The 16069-nt window shown below is 61.8% G+C and overlaps 1 protein-coding gene across 1 annotated transcript; it reads left to right on the top strand.

Moving 5' to 3' along the window:
* Nucleotides 1-331: 331 nt before the first annotated feature.
* On the top strand, nt 332-14968 carry VPS37C (VPS37C subunit of ESCRT-I). Its single transcript, XM_056131687.1, is given in 6 exon segments — nt 332-451; nt 12131-12229; nt 13218-13389; nt 13899-13981; nt 14266-14408; nt 14410-14968. Coding segments are annotated over 5 exon segments (987 nt in total). The 5' UTR covers nt 332-451; nt 12131-12136; the 3' UTR covers nt 14906-14968.
* The last annotated feature ends 1101 nt before the right edge of the window (nt 14969-16069 follow it).

Here is a 16069-nt window from a genome sequence, read left to right as displayed (position 1 = left end):
GGGCCCCTGGGTGAAGGGGTCGCGTCTCTAAACGACGCCGGGGAAAAGCAGCGATACGTGTCCAGCCGGAGACAAGCGGGGCGAGACCTGCGCAGGCGCGCGCGCGACCCCGCCCAGTAGGCGTGCCAGGGGCGTGACCAGAGGCTCGGGGGCGTGGCCGGGCGCCGGGGCGTGGCCTGAGGCTCGGGGGCGTGGCCGGGCGTCGGGGCGCGCGGCGGGGGTCTCGTGGGCACGCCCGTAAGCGGGGGTCCGGGTGGCCGCGTGGCGGGGCCGGCGTCGTGGCCACCCCGGAGCTCGCGGGCCGCGGAGGGGGGGCGCGTGGGTCCGGCGCCCGGACGTTGGCGGGTGTCACATCCGGCGGGAGGGGCGGGGCTCGCGGATCCCGGAAGTGTGGCGCTGGCCGCGGCGGACTCCGTGGCTGCGGCGGCGGCGGCGGCGGCGGCCCCGGCAGGTGAGCGGGGGGGGGCCCGGGGACGAGCCCGGGGGGGTGGCGCCGGCCGGGCCCGCGGCGCGCCCCCCGCCCTGCCCCGGCAGAGCCCGGTGATTGGGCGCGAGCGTCGCGTGACTCCCTCCCGGGGCTGGCCGGCGCCCCTGCCCCTGGCGGGGAGGGGGAGGCCGGGAAGGAGCGCAGGGGGCGGCCCCGCTCTGCCCCTGCCCGCCCCGCTCCAGCCTCCGGCGCGTCATTGGGTCCCCGGGGCTGCTCCCAGGTCTAGGGACCTGAGGCGTGGACGGCCCAGGCCGGGAGACAGGCTCGAGAGCGAGCGGGGCAGGCTTCCAGCGGGCACCGTGGGGTCGGCGGGGCCATCCCCCCACCCCCGGACTTGGAGAGGATGAGGCTGATTGCAGCCTTGCCTGTGTGCGTGCCAGGACCGCCCTGCATCCCGTACCTGCCAGGGAGGGATTAATGGGCCGTGTGGATGTGATTATGGAGGGGAAGGAGGCCCCCTGGGGCTCTTGTGTGAGTTAACTGTCAGCCGCCTAAGTCAGGGGCCACCCCCAGAGCAAAAAATCCACTTTGGCCTCGGAAACTTCACACACTCCTCTCCCCACGCCCCAGGGATCGCTCAGCCCCCACTGTACTTTTTTGACTTTTCCATGGTGGCTGGCTGTCGCTTCCCAGGGAGTCCCAGTTCTTCCTGGTGCACTGTCCGCCCCCTGCGGTTCTTACTTCCCTACCTGTCAGAGGGATGTGGAGAGGCGAGTTTCTGGCTGTTTCCACCAGCTGCTGCGGACTGCCCAGGTTCTGGATGGGAGTGTGGGAGTGGGCATCTGGGCTGGGGTCCTGAGAGTAAACCCTCCTCAGCAGAGTGCCCAGAAGAGTCTACCCCCCATTCCCCCGCCCCCCAACATTTCCTCGGGCCTGACCTGGTGCCTTTGCCGTTTCCATGAAGTAGGTGCTTGACTGAGCTCGGCTTCTTACTCAGTTGCTCTGTGCGCTGTGCGCTTTGCATGTTCTAGGGCCCTAAGATTACATGAGGAATCCCAAGAACACATCGAGGAAGCTGGTGATCCCATGGAGCAGAAAACGTCCTAGAGGCGTGCAGATAACTAATAGCCAGTTGGGATTTTTTTTTTTAACCCCCTTCTTCCCCCAGTCTCAATTCAGAGTGCATGGACTTGTCCTGGTGGGAGATGGAAACGTCTGTGTGATGTTTGCGAAATTGCCCAGATTGGCAGGGAGCCCAGGAAGATACATTTTGTTTGTTTGGTTTTTCTTTGGGCAACACCCAGCTATACTCAGGGATCACTGCTGGCAGCTGGGCATGGGGTGTGTGGAGGGGGGTACCTTCTGGGGTGCTAGGAGTTGAATCTGGGTCAGCTGCTTGCAAGGCAAGTGTCCTGCCCACCGTACTATCTCTGACCTCAGGAGGCTGCATTTTATTTATTTATTTAGGGTGTCAGCTGTGCTCAGGGGTTACTCCTGGGGGTGCTCACGGGACCATCTGGGATGCTAGGGATCGAACCCAGGTCAAGCAGTGTGCAAGGCAAATGCCCTCCCCACTGTACTATCCCTTCAGCATTGGGAACTCCTATTTTATTTCATGTGTTTTACTTGAGGGCCACACCCAGTGGTGCTTAGTTAGGATTTACTCCTGGACCTGTGCTCAGGGGTCATTTTTGGTGTGCTTGGGGGACCCGATGGGGTGCCGGGGATCAAACCTGGGTTGGCTACTGTGTGCAAGGCACGAGCCCTACCCACTGTACCAGCCCCGGGAGCTGAATTTTAAACAAGTGCCCTGCGTGAGCATCACGTCGGGCAAGTATGGGAGGCGCCGGCTCTGCGGAGCTCAAACTGTGCTTGCCGGTAGGATGGTATTTGTTTATTTGGGCCACATTCAGGAGTGCTCAGGGCCTACTCCTGGCTCTGTGCTCAGGGATCACTCCTGGTGAGATCTGATGGGATGCTGGGGATTGAACCGGAACAGCATGCAAGGCCAGCGCCCTCCCCTTGCTGTGAGGGGTACTGGTCGCCCGTTGGTCTGCAGTTACCACCAGGCTAGGCAGGCCACCCGGCTCAGTGGCCATGTGAATCATCTCTGGACACCGTGGCCTGCCGTTTAGGGGGTTTCCAGGCTGACACAATCAGTTCATCGTGGCCGGGATCTGTGTTGGGAAATTCTGTGAGTTTCTGCGCTCCATCTGGAGTTGGCAGCAGGTTCTGGCCCATTGCCTCGGGACCGAGATCTCTTGTCGTGTTCCACAGCCCCTGAGATTTTGGGGGGACCTTGAGAGGCAAGTGAGTTCAGCAGGTGCTCCCTCCACGGTCCTCTCCCTTTATCTGCGTTTGCTGGATGGTGGGAAACCCTTGAGCGCTGACAAACAGGTTGGTCATGATTTAGCTGACCCCAACAAGCAGTGGAGCCCTGGGGCTGGGCAGGGCAGGGCGAGGAGAGGAGAGGCGAGGCGAGGCGAGCCTCACCCACTGTCAGCTTGACTCATAGCCCAGGTCAGGTACAAGGAGCATGGAGCAGGGTGAGGACTCTGAGGACTTCAGACCCCCCTCCTCCCCCGGGACTTCCCTGTGGGATTCCCACACAAGACCCAGCGTGAGGGGAGGCAGGGCTAGCGCTCTGGTCTCCTGCCCAGCCTGCACTGATTTCCAATTCAGTTTCTCTGCAGGAGGCTGTTCTGTGTGTGGTTCCGGGGCTGGGATGTATCAGGCCTTTGGGGTTTTTTTTGTTTTGTTTTGTTTTTGTTTTTCTTTTTGGGTCACACCTGGCAATGCACAGGGGTTCCTCCTGCCTCTGCACTCAGGAATTACTCCTGGCAGTGCTCGGGGGACCATACGGGATGCTTGGAATTGAACCCGAGTGGCCATGTGCAAGGCAAATGCCCTACCCACTGTACTATCACTCCAGCCCTCTGGGGGGTGTTCTTAACCCTCAGTTGACTCCAGTGGGGGACCCTCTCCCTAGGCTCTCTGCTTCCACTGCTTTTGTGGCCGTTTCTCTGAGTTACTCCTGGAGAGGGGGGCGCTGAAACTCTTCGCTGGGGGTTTCACTCATTTCTTCTTGATCAGACTTTGCTTCCTGATGAAGTCTGTAAAACATTCTGGAGGGTTCCATTCCTCTGACAAGTGGACCCCTTCTTTGATCATGCCATCATCTTAGCCCTGAAATCACCTGTGTCTTACTGGTATAGCCAGTCCAGCTTCTGCGGTTCGGTTTTTGGGCCACACCTGTCAGTGCTCAGGGTCACTCCTGAGTCTGTGCTCAGGATCACTCCTCACAGAACACTGGGCACCATACAGGGTGCTGGGGATTGAACTACTGAACCTGGCTTGGCTGCATGCAAGGCAAATGCCCTACCCCGCTATACTGTCTCTCTAGCACCGGTTTTTTTTTTCCTTTAAATAATATGTGTGTGTTGATTATTGGAATATTTAAAGAATGTCTGAGACCCAACGACAAATGAGCAACCTGATTCAAATGGAAAAAAGCCTTGGTTTTTTTTTTTTTTTTTTTTTTTTTGCTTTTTGGGTCACATCCAGGAATGATCAGGTGGTGCTGGGGGACTGTATGCGATGTCGGGGATTGAACCCCCATCGGCTGCGTGGAAGGCAAACGTCCTCCCTGCTGTATTATTGCTCCAGCCCCAATCTTTTTTTTTTTTTTTTTTTGGCTGGGAAAAAGCTGTGATTAGACTTTCCTCCCAGGAAGAGACAAAGAGGGTCACTCCCCTCACCGGTCATCATCAAGGCCCACAGATGTGACAAATCACACCGAGTGGGTGGCCCCTTCCTGCTGGAATTCTGTGCCAGTGGGGATGCCGGGGCCAGGTCTGGGTGGTGGGATTGTTTCTCAGTCCCCAAAGCTGAGCCGCTGGGGCTGCGGGTCCAGTTACGCACACGTGCCCTGAAGAAGCCCGCACGCGGAGGTGCTGGCCCAGCCAAGCTTTTCGTTCCCAGCAGGGAGACTCAGTTGCCAGCAGGCAGAAGTGTCTGAAGAGAGCACCCCGGGTGGTCCCGGTGGGTGGGAGCTCGGTATTCACAAGGAAGTGCATCTTTCCAAGGATGGAGTTTGCCGGTCGAGTTTGGGCTTCATGAATGGGGGTTCCATCCTGGCCCCTGGGAAGGGAGGTCAGAAGGAGGAAAAAAAAATGTGTGATTGTACCTCTAGCCTCGTCCATGCAAGGCCTCTGCAGGAAGGAAGTTTTGACACAAGTAACCCCTTTGAAATGTGAAGAAATGGTGCAGTGTCAAGCTCCTGGCGTCCCTATATCTTCACGGAGACAGAAAGCAGAAAGGGTGGGGGGAGTGCTGGGGTTGTGGGGGCGGGGACAGCTTCTTGGGGGCACTTTCAGTGGGTCTGGTGAAAGATTCTAGAGGTGGACGACCGTGACGGTTGTACAACATTCTCCAAACTGCATGCTTCAAAAATGGTTCCGTTGGGGTTGGAGCGATTGCACAGCGGGTAGGGTGTTTGCCTTGCACGCGGTTGAACCGGGTTCGATTCCCAGCATCCCATAGGGTACCCTGAGCACCGCCAGGAGTAATTCCTGAGGGTATGAGCCAGGAGGAACCCCTGTGCATCGCTGGGTGTGACCCCCCCCAAATAAAAAAGCAAAAATGGTTCTGTGGCAAGGGGGGGGCGAATGTGAGCGTGATGGGTTGGGGCCCCAGGGAGAAAGTTATCAGACCCATGGACTCTGGGCAGCCCCGAGACCCAGAGACCGGGGTTGGCAGGGAGCCGGGCTTGGAGTCTGGGACCCCTCTGGGAGGCGCCTGGAAGCAGACACTGGGCCGTGAGCACTGTCAGTCTGGGCAGGTGGAGGGTGGGATTCTGTGATGGGAACCAGCAGGAGCAGATAGAGAGGCCGCACTGGGGGTCCTGGAGAGGGGGTCCCGGCTCACCGTCTGCGAGCTGGGGGCTACACTTACTACCGGGATTGGTGGGAACGGGCTGTGCATTGGGGCTCGGCTGGTGCTGGCTTGGCTGCGTGGCCCTGGGGCAGGCTGGGGAAGATCTGCCTGGAAAGTGAGTTCTGAGAACACTCACAGACAGACAGACAGACACACAGACAGACCCTCCCATCCCCAATGAGGTGCATGAGTTTTTTTTTTCTAATTAAGTCACAGTGAGATACACAGTTACAAAGTTGCTAGTAATTGGATTTCAGTGATACAATGTTTCAACACCTGTGTCTCCAAAGGTGCAAATTTCCATCACCAGTGATTTCTCATTTGCATCCCTCCTGCCCCCTAAAGTGCTCCCTCTATGACAGGCACTTTTCTTCTCTCTCTCTCCCTTTCTCCCTCTCTCCCTCTTCCCTGCCCCCCCCCCCCCCCCCCCCGCCACCATCCCATTCCAGCCTCGGATGACCCCAGTCAGTGAGGACAACAACCTGCTTCTTGGGGGACCCGAGCGGTGACACTGTGGGTGAGGTACTTCTTGTCTTGTGCCCGTGGCTGACTTGGGTTCGATTCCCGGTACCCCTAGATGGTCTCCCGAGCCTGCCTGGAATGATCCCTAAGTTAGGCGCCAAGAGGGGGGGTGTGGCCCAGAAACTAGAACAAAAAAGAATCCGCTTCCTGGCCCTCCGCTGATGGCAAGGGAACGCCGTGGAGCCCCGTCATCGCCCGCTGTGGCTCTGGCGCGGGTGCTGCCATCTCAGAGGGAGCTGGGGGCCTCTCTGCGGTGTCCCCGGGGCTAAGAACGCGTGGCTCGTGGCCTCTCACCCGCACCCTAGCCTGGCCGGGGCGGGGAGGGGCTCAGCCCCCAAGGGAAAATCTCGGCCCAAGAGTCTCCCGTCAGCTTGTCCTGGCCCTGTGACCTCTCTCGTAGAGGACACGGAGCCACAGAGAGATTAAGTGACCAGCCTGAGTGCCCGGGCCAGCAGGTGGCCAAGGGCCAGGGCTGCTTCTCCACCGGAGCCTCGGGCCTTGGTTCGGCCCCCCAGCAGGGCAGCTGCTTCAGTTTGGGGGTCCCGGGGCCTGTGGCCCAGGTGAGGGGCTTGACCTGTGCCTGTCAAGGGGTGTGAAGGGTGTGTGGGCAGTGTGGGCCCGGGAGAGGCCGCAAGGGCTGGCATTGGGGAGTCACGGAGGGTTGGCCTGGGCATTGCTGTCCCTCCCCTCATCCTCTAGGGAAGCCTGCGGGACCCCTAAGAGTGATGGGGCAGGGCTGGGCTCCCCGGGCTGGAGCAATAGCACAGCGGGTAGGGCGTCTGCCTTGCACGCAGCCAACATGGCCGACCCGAGTTCGATTCCTCCGCCCCTCTCGGAGAGCCCGGCAAGCTACCGAGAGTATTCGATATGCCAGACACAGTAACAACAAAGTCTCCAATGGAGACGTTACTGGGTCCGCTCGAGCAAATCGACGATCAACGGGAGGGCCTTTACCTTTACCTTTACCTATGTGGCTGGGCACATGACTGGGTGGGTACATGACTGCATGCACAGACACACGTATGCACATGTATGGCTGGGTACGTGGCCGGGTATGTGTCTAGGTCCATGGTTGGGCATATGACTGGGCACGGGGCTGGGCACATGACGTGATATCTGGCTGGGCACATGGCTGCATTTCTGGCGGAACTGTAGCAGACAAGATGTGTGTATGATAATGGAGTACTATGTAGCTGTTAGAAAAGATGAAGTCATGAAATTTACATACGTGGAAAGTATCATGGTAAGCGAAATGAGTCAGAAAGAGAGGGACAGACATAGAAAGATCTCATTCATCTAGGGGACATAAAGTAACAAAATAGGAGATTAATACCCAAGAATAGCTGAGATCAGTACCAGGAGGATTACTCCATGGCTTAGAGGCCAGCTGGGCATTCTAGGGGAAAGGGCAGCTCAGATAGAGAAGGGAGCACCAAATAAAGGGTGTTTGGAGGATCCTCCCAGGAGGGGAGATGCATGTTGAAAGTGGACTCTAGACAGAACATGATTGCCACTCAATGCCTCTTTTGCAAACCACAACACCCAAGAGGAGAGATAGAACAAAAGGGAATGCCCTGCCACAGAGGCAGGGTGGGATGGGGGGATGGGGGTGGGAGGAATACTGGGATCCATGGTGGTGGAAAATGGGCACTGGTGGAGGGATGGGTATTTGATCATTGTATAATCGAAACCCAAGCAGAAAAATTTGTAAGTCTACAACTGTACCTCATGGTGTTTCACTAATAAAAATTTAAAAAAATATATATAAAAAGATGTGTGTATGAAACATGTGCGGAGGGGCTGAAGCAATAATAGCACAGTGGGGAGGGTGTTTGCCTTGCATGCAGCCAACCCAGGTTCGATTCCCAGCATCCCATATGGTCCCCCGAGCACTGCCAAGGCTAACTCCTGAGTGCAGAGCCAGGAATGACCCCTGCACATCGCCGGGTATGACCCAAAAAGAAAAAACAAAAGAAACATGCACGGAGGCTTCCCAGGACCCCCAGAGCTGGTTTTCTGGCCCTGCCCAGGGCCCTGTGTTGGGTCTGTTTTACCGGGCTGAGCGTTTGCTGTCAAGGTGGGGGTTCAGATGCAGGAGCCTGCGGTTCCTAAGCTCCCCTTCTTGGGGCCAGCTGAGAGGGGAGGTGGGGAGGGAGCTACTCCTGGCTAAGCTGCAGGATCAGGGTCAGGGAGATCCAGGGCGAGTGGGGTGGGGTGTGCAGGGCAGGGCGAGGGGGTTGGTTGCCATGGGAACAGCCTCTTGAGGCTGGAGAGGATCCAGGTGCTCTGATTCTGCAGGAACCGGGCCTGAGTGAGTCCCTGCATTGGGCACAGCCCTCAGGCGTGAGGTCCCCGGGGGCAGGTGGGCTCCCGGGAGCCCTGGGGAGTGGTGGTGGCGCCCCCTCGTGCACAGTTGCTCATTTCCAGGTGCCGGGGCAGCTCTGATCCCACACAGCACCCCCCCCCCCCCTCCCGGGGCACAACTGTGAGCTGGTCCATGCCTGAGCGCTTGCAGACTCCTCTCAGGGCTGTTTCCTTAACGGGAAGGGCTGGCGGGCAGGACCCCTGAGGTGGGATTCTCACCCAGGTGCCATTTTCTGGAAAGGAAAGCCGAGGTCCAGGGCATCCGACCGGGTCTCGGGTGATGAGCACAGAGCCGAGGAGCAGAGGGCAGCGGGGCGGGGGCACCCTGCCGGGGTTCGGCTGCCAGGGACTGTTCAGGGGTGAGGGCCTGGTCTCCTCAGTCTGATGTGAGTGCCCTTGTGCATAGAAATGCAGCACTTTGCTTTCCGCCTGTGCACGCATGCTTGTATGTGTGTACACATGTGTGCACACATGTTTATAATCAGGTGTGCATATCGGCACCTGAGTCTGTGTGCATGTGTGTTTTATGTGGGCTTGCATGCATGCATTTGCAATGCTTTACTTATATATGTATATATATATATGTATATACACATATGCCTGCATGTGAATGCACGTGCATGCATGTGTGTACTTGTGTGTACACGTGTGCATGTCACACGAATACATCTGTGCGCATGTACAAACATGCACGGCTTTGCAGAGACTCTCATGCCGCTTGAAAGTGTTCTGGGCCCCAGCGTCCCAGCCAAGCTCCTGAGCAGGGGGGCCTGGTTAGGCTTCCCGCCCCCCTCAAGGCCAGGTGAGGCCAGATGGTTCCCCCCCCCACCCCCCACCCAGGGCCACTGAAAACTGTGCCTCAGGTCTGACTCCTGAAGACCCACCAGGGCAGGGTGTTGAGGGGCTAATGCAGGGGTGTGGAGGGAGGAGCTGTAGGCCTCCTTGGAGGCTGGAGGGGCCTCTGCAGGGGCCTGGGCGCCCCTGGAACTCGCCCCTGCTCCCCCCCCCCCCTTCCTGCCGGTCAGCCCCATGCAGACCTGAGGGGAAATGGCTCTGACACTTGATCCTCCTCCATGTCGGTGGGGTCTGGGGTCTGTGACCCCCCCCTTACCCTCTCCGCCCCCCACCCCAGCTCTTGTCTCAAGGAGGGGCTGGGCACCCCTGAATGGGGCATGTGCATGAGTGTTTTTCTTTTCTTCCTTTCTTTTTTTTTTTCTTTTTGGTTTTTGTGCTACACCCGGGGGTGGTCAGGGGGGTCACTCCTGGCTCTGTGCTCAGGAATTACTCCTGGCGGGACTCCAGGAATAGTAGAGGGTGCCGGGGGTCAAGCCCAGCTCAGCTGCCCGCCAGGCGAATGCTTTCCCAGCTGTGCCTTAGCTGTGGCCCCAGCGTGAGTGTTTTCTGCCCCTTTGGACTGTGGAGGAGGCTGGGACGGGGCTGCCCCCACCTCCCTCTGTGGGCGCCATCTGGGGGTCCCTGCTCCTTCCTCCTCTCCCATTTTGCCAGGAGCTCCTGGGTGGGGGAGGCGAGCACTGGGACCCGGGGTCTTTCTCATTCTCAGACAGTGCTCCGGGGGCCTGGGGCTGTTCCCTGAGACTCTCAGTCCACCTGTCTGTCCGGCAGTTTATTGCGGAACTGCTTGGACCCTGGGTGCCGGGGGCACCTCCAGGGCCACCCCGGTGTGAAGCATGTGGACTTCCGGGGCTGCACCCGGCAGTGCTCAGAGGACCCAGTAGTGCCAGGGCTGGCACTAGGGCTGGGCACATGGCTCATACCGCCCCCCACTGTTCCGTCTCACAGGCCATGGTTCAGCGAGAGATCAGGAGACAGACTGAAGACACCAGAGTTGGGAGGGAGAGAAAGGGAGCGCAGAGGGGACCCCTCCGTGGGCAGCTGTCTCTGGCGCTGCCGTCAGACAGCCCTTCCCGGCCCTTCCCAGCCCACTTCTGGGGGACACCATGCCCGTGTCTGAGTTACACAGCTGGCAAAACAGCAGGGCCCGGGACCCCCTGGGTCTCTGCCAGCCTCCCACCAGGCGTCGGGGCTCCGGAAGGTGCCAGGCCTGTGGGCACACAACAGCTTCCTGATTGCCGCCTGCTGACTTCCTCCCGTGCCCGGGGTTTGGGGGGGTGCGCACCACTGCTGTTCTCCCCACTCACCCCTACCCCTGTCACTCCGCTTCACACCAGGGGGTTCTGAGCACTGGGGACGGTGTGGTAGAGCGCAGAGTGAGTGCCAGGCCACGGCGGGAGCCTTTGTCCTTCCTGACCGCCCCTGCACCGCCATCATCAGCCAGGAGAGTCTGGGGTCAGGGTGCAGCTCGGCAGAAGAGGCCAGGGGTGTTCCCGCCTCGCACACGGGGAGGTCCTGGGTTCCATCCCCGGCACCCTGCCCCCACCACCAAAAGAGAAGAAAAGGTGTGAGCTGCTGCCCCTCACCCGCCGCCTAGGGCCAGCCTGCATCGTGAGATGGAGAGTGATTGTCTTGGCAGTTGTGGCTGGGGGTCAGAGGCTTCTGGGTGAGGCCGGGGCACACCTACCTAACCTTCTCGGGGACATGCCCCGGGCTGCAGGGGCACACCCAGAGCCTGGCATTCCTGGTCCCCAGAGGTCAGGTCTGGACTGCATTCTGGCTGGAGCAGATACCAGATAGGAATCAGATCACTTATCAAGCGATCAGACCTCCAAATTTGTTGTCTGATCATCAGGACACTTTGCAAGTGTTGTAAAGGAGCCTTAATAGCTAAATAGCCCTTTAAAAAAAATTTTTTTTTTTTAACTATTCTTGGTCTGGCCCAGGGGCTACTCGTGACCATGCTGTTGTGTTCTCTGGGACTGAGGGGGCTTGGGGTCCATCCTTGCCTCTTGCACAGAGCCGGCACCCGCTCTCTGCCCCTCCCGTCACTTCTGTGACTGGGGATGTCACTCCTGGTTCATATCAGATCAGATCAGAGTGGGACAGCTCTGGTGAAGGGCACCTCTGCCCACACGGCTGTCACCTGGGGCCTTTGGGGGCTGAGTGTGGGGCTCTGGGGGGTCCCTGAAGGCTGGGACCCCTGAGCAAACCTCCTCACCAGAAAAGCTAATGGGGGGGGGAGGGGAGATGGGAGGGAAGCGAGGCAGAACCCCCCTGCGCAGGGAACGGCGAGTGGGTTTGCTAGTGCTTCTTCGGGGCTGTCCATCTTGGCTCCTGGTCACCTGTGAGTCGCTTTGGGGATTTTGTCCCTCAGCTCCCAGAGGACCTGAAGCTGACCGTCCATTTGGGGGCATGTGGGGGAGGGGAGCGTAGTCAAGAGTCTGGGGTCCACCACTGCAGTGACCACTGTGAGTGGGTGCGGCCAGGCTGCCACTGCCTCCCCGGAGAGTTTCTGGTACCGATTGAAACAGGCTCGTGTTGGGGGTGGGGTATGGCAGGGCCCTGGGCTGTCGACCCCCGGTCCCTCCCCTCTGCTCCTGCCTTCTGCCTGCTCCTCAGTGAACCACATCCAGCCCACTGGGGTTGGGGGCACTTGGCCTCTGACTGCCGGGGTCCTCCCAGCCTGCTCCTGGTGGTCTGGTGGGGGACCCCAGGCCCTCTAGGCCTTCCTTGAGGGTGGCGGCAGCCTCAGAAGCCTCCACTTTGGAAGGCTGGAGCAGTAACAGTACTGCAGGGCACTGCCTTGGCACACGGCTGACCTGGGTTCCATCCCCAGCACCCCATATGGTCCCCAAAGCCCCGCCAGGAGTGATCCCTGAGTGCAGAGCCAGGAGGAACCCCTGAGCATCGCCGGGTGTGGCCCCCCCCAAAAAAGAACAACCCCCCCCGATTTGTCTGCTAGAGGGTCCTTGGGCGTAGGGTCCCCTCCCAGGGACCCCTCCCCAATGGCTGTCACTCTGTCCCTAGGGAGAGATGGAGACGCTCAGGGACAAGACGCTGGAGGAGCTGGAGAAGATGCAGAGTGACCCCGAGGCCATCGACCGGCTGGCCCAGGAGGCCCCCGAGGTGAACGAGGCTGGCTGGGGTCAGGCGGGCGGGGTAGGGGGACACGCTCCCTCTCGGGGCCTCCCCCACCCCCGCCCCGAGTCGGGCCGAGTCCCCCTCCTGACTGTGCTCTGTGCACCCGGGCTTCCCCTTCACTCACACCCTCACTTCCTCCACCTGGGACTTCTAAGGGCTGCTGCAGCCCCCGACAGGCCGTGGCCTCCCACCCCCCTGGCGCCGCTGCCGCCTGTGCATACTCTGAGGTGGGCGAGACACGCCCCCACAAACAGGCCTGTCTGGCGAGTGCCGGAAGATGACTTGGCTCACATGCTGCCCGCGTGGCTGACCGGGTCACCCCCTCCAGCGCCCCACTCTGGGTGCCACCCTGGGCAGAGGCTGAGGTCACCCTCCCTCCCTCCAGGGGGCGACGCGCTCTCTCTCCCTGTGCCAGCAAGTATGCAAGATGCAAGAGCCCAGCTGGACAGGGAGTCCCTTGAGGGGCGCCCAGGCTGTCCGCAGGGCCGCGGGGTCCCCTGGCCGTGTCTGTGTTGGTTGTGTCCTCTTATGTCTCTTGGTCCTCAGCCCATCCGTCACTTCTCTGCAGGACATGCCCATGACCCCGAGGCGGGGACAAGTCTGGGCTCCAGGCCTGGGTCCGGCTGTCCCGCCCCCGAGTCAGTCACCTGAGGCCTCCCTGTGACGCCTGCGTCCACCTCCGAGTCAGCGACAAGGGCATGGGCTTTTGGGGTCCCTTCCCTTCTGGGAGCTCCTGGCTTTCCCGGGTGACTCGGGTGACAGCCTGGACACCCCTCCCCCTCGAGGGGCCTGGTTTGTCCTCTGGCTCGTGGGCAAGCTGTCCACGGACTGTACCCCACGGGTGCCATGTCCCACTGCCCTGACACCACTGCATGGAGGGTGTCCTGAGGGGTCCGTGCTGACCCACTGTGCGTTGGTGCCCGAGCCGGGCAGTTCCCCGGGTGGAGCTGACGGTGCCGCCTCTGCCCTCCAGGTCCAGGACCTGCAGCTGGAGCGGGAGATGGCGCTGGCCACCAACCGCAGCCTGGCCGAGCAGAACCTGGAGTTCCAGGGCCCCCTGGAGGTCAGCCGTGCCAACCTCTCCGACAAGTACCAGGAGCTTCGGCAGCTGGTGGAGCGGTGCCAGGAACACCGGGCCAAGCTGGGTAGGGGCAAAGTCTCTGCTCCTTAGAGACCCCCCCCCCCCTCGGCCGGGAGGGGGGGCAGGAGCCTCTGACAGACTGGAGGCGCTGAGGGTCATGAACTCCCCAACCTCACCCCCCCACCCCCCCGCATCTAAGCCCCTTCCCAACAGCCATGGGGTGGGTGGCAGGAGGGAACCCGGCACGTGGCAGGGGCCCATGTTGGTGGGTGGGCGTTGAGGTTTGGGCCTCCAGAGCCTGTCCCTGTCTCTGTCCCTGTCCCTGTGCTGTGCCGGCTGCCTGGCCTCTGCTCAGCCGGGGCTCCAGGTTCTGTGTCAGGGTCCTGGCCGGGGGCAGCCTGCCTCCTCCAAATGCATCGGGTCCTCTGGCACCCCCATCTCTGTCGGGGCGAGGAGTGGGGGGCATCTTACTGTGCTGGGCTGCCCCCCCACCCCCCTCCGCTCAGGAAGGGCACCTCAGGAGACTGGCCGCCAGAGGCGCCTGGGGCCACTGACCTAGCGCCCTTCTTCCAGAGAAGTTCTCCTCGGCGCTACAGCTGGGCACCCTGCTGGACCTGCTGCAGGTTGAAGGCATGAAGGTGGAGGAGGAGTCGGAGGTGAGGCTGGACTCGGCCATATGGTGTCCCCCGGGCCCCCGGGCTGCCAGGCCCCTGACTCTGGCCTCAGGTCCCCGGCGCGCCTGGATGAATGCGAGCAGCTGGTGACCTGCCGTGGCCTGGGGGGTGGCGGGGTGTGGACAGCAGGCCACCACCCAGTGACAGTGCCCATTGGCCCAAAGACAAAGCCCCCAACCTCCACCCCAGAGGCAGTGGGGGAGGGCGAGGCAGGCCTGAACCCAGGGACCCCCTGCGTCACCGCCCCCGCCCCGTCTGCCTTCCAGGCCGTGGCTGAGAAGTTCCTGGAGGGCGAGGTGCCCCTGGACACGTTCCTGGAGACCTTCTCGGCGCTGCGGGTACTGTCCCACCTGCGCCGTGTGCGCGCCGAGAAGCTGCAGGAGGTGATGCGCGCGCCCCCCGCGGCCCAAGGGGGACGCGGCGCCCCCGCGCCCGCCGCCGCCGCTGCCGCCGCCGACCCCGCCGCGCCCGGAGCCCCCCGCCACGCCCCCCACGGTGCCCGAGGAGCCGCGGCCCGCGCCCATGCCCCCCTACCCGCTGCCCTACAGCCCCACGCCCGGCCTGCCCACGGGGCCCATGGCGCACGGCGCGCTCCCGCCCGCGCCCTTCCCCACGCCGCCCCCCACCGTGCCCCCCGCCTTCTGGTCGCCCCCGCGCGCCCCGCCCGGGGTCCCCCCGGGGGTCGCGGGCCCCGGCTATCCCGTGGCGGGGGGCCGGCCCAGCAGCTCCGGGTACCCACAACAGCTCCCCTACCCTGTGTCCAGAGGGAGAGCCCCGTACCCCACACAACCCCCCTACCCCACACAGCCCCCGCCCGCGGGGCCCCCGCGGCCCCCCTACCCGCTGGGCCCTGCACCCCCCTACGGCTTCCCCCGACCCCAGGGCCCTGCCTGGCACGGGTACTAGCCCTGCCCGCTTGCCGCCTGTGGTTGGGGGAGTCCCGGCCCCCCAGGGGCCTGTGAGCACATGTGGATTCCCAGGCGAGGGAGAGGGGGCCAGGGAGTCCCCCTTCCAGCGCCCGGTCTCTCACTTAACGGTGCGAGACAGCGTCCTTCCTACCTCTCCGGGTGTCTGTGGATGCGCAGGGCGGGGATGGGATGGAGTGCCCCCTGCTCCCCCTGGACGTGAATGTTGGGGTGCCGGTGAGGTCCCTTCCTCTCAGAACACCGAGGCTGGCTCTGGCTTAAGGAGCCCCAACCCAGCTCCGTGGGCCCACCCCTCTAATCCCCGTGGCCACCCAAGCGTCCAGATGTGGTGGGGCCCCTGCAGGCCACCATCTGGGCAGGAGGGGGATCCCCAGCCTTTACCTGCATTCTCTACAAAACCTGGAGGACTTTGCAACCTCCGGCTGGAAGGAGAGCCGCCCTGGCCGGGACGCTGTGCCCACACCCTGCTCACTCAGGAGAAGCTGGGCCGTCTCCCCTGATACTCCCCTTTGAGGGGAGGCGGTTTCTGAGGTGCCCCCTGCCCCCACCCGTCCACTCCTCCAGTGCCTTGAATCTCGCCCCCCATCCTCCTCCTCCTCTTCCTCGGCCCTCCTGGGACGTAGAGCCCTGCCCCCTTGCCTCCACGTCTCCCTCCAGCCGAAGATGCCCCGGCAGCGAGTCCCCAAATGGTGCTCTCCCACACCCTCTGCACATCGGGGCTGCTTCTTTGCTCTGCCCTCCCGTCTTCAGAATTCAAGGGGGGCAAAATTCAGGGGCTGGGGGCTGGGACTCTGACACGCACTCCCCTGGCCGTGGAGCACTTCGGGTTGCAATAGCAACCTTGCTCGACCCAAGTGGGTGAACGATGGAGCATTAATCTGGTGGTCCCCAGACTGAGCCTGGGGTCCAGGGCAAGGTGGAGCCCACCACCGAGGAAGTCCTGTGTGCCTTGACATGTGCACCCTGCAGTGCTCAGCGAGGGCTGCCCGCGAACCGGGGGCCCTTTGGAAAGACTTTGGGTGGTTGGTGCCTGCCCCCTGCCCCGTGAGCACCTCCGGCCACCAGCTGGCTCCACACTGTTAGTTCCCGACCGATCGCGCTTGCTCTAAGTTATTTATCAGGAGACCTCGCTCATGGGCCCACC

This window comes from Sorex fumeus, unplaced genomic scaffold (assembly GCF_029834395.1).
Source record: "Sorex fumeus unplaced genomic scaffold, SorFum_2.1 ptg000093l, whole genome shotgun sequence".
In the NCBI taxonomy this organism is placed as follows: Eukaryota; Metazoa; Chordata; class Mammalia; order Eulipotyphla; family Soricidae; genus Sorex; species Sorex fumeus.
This window is presented reverse-complemented; position numbering and strand designations above follow the sequence as displayed.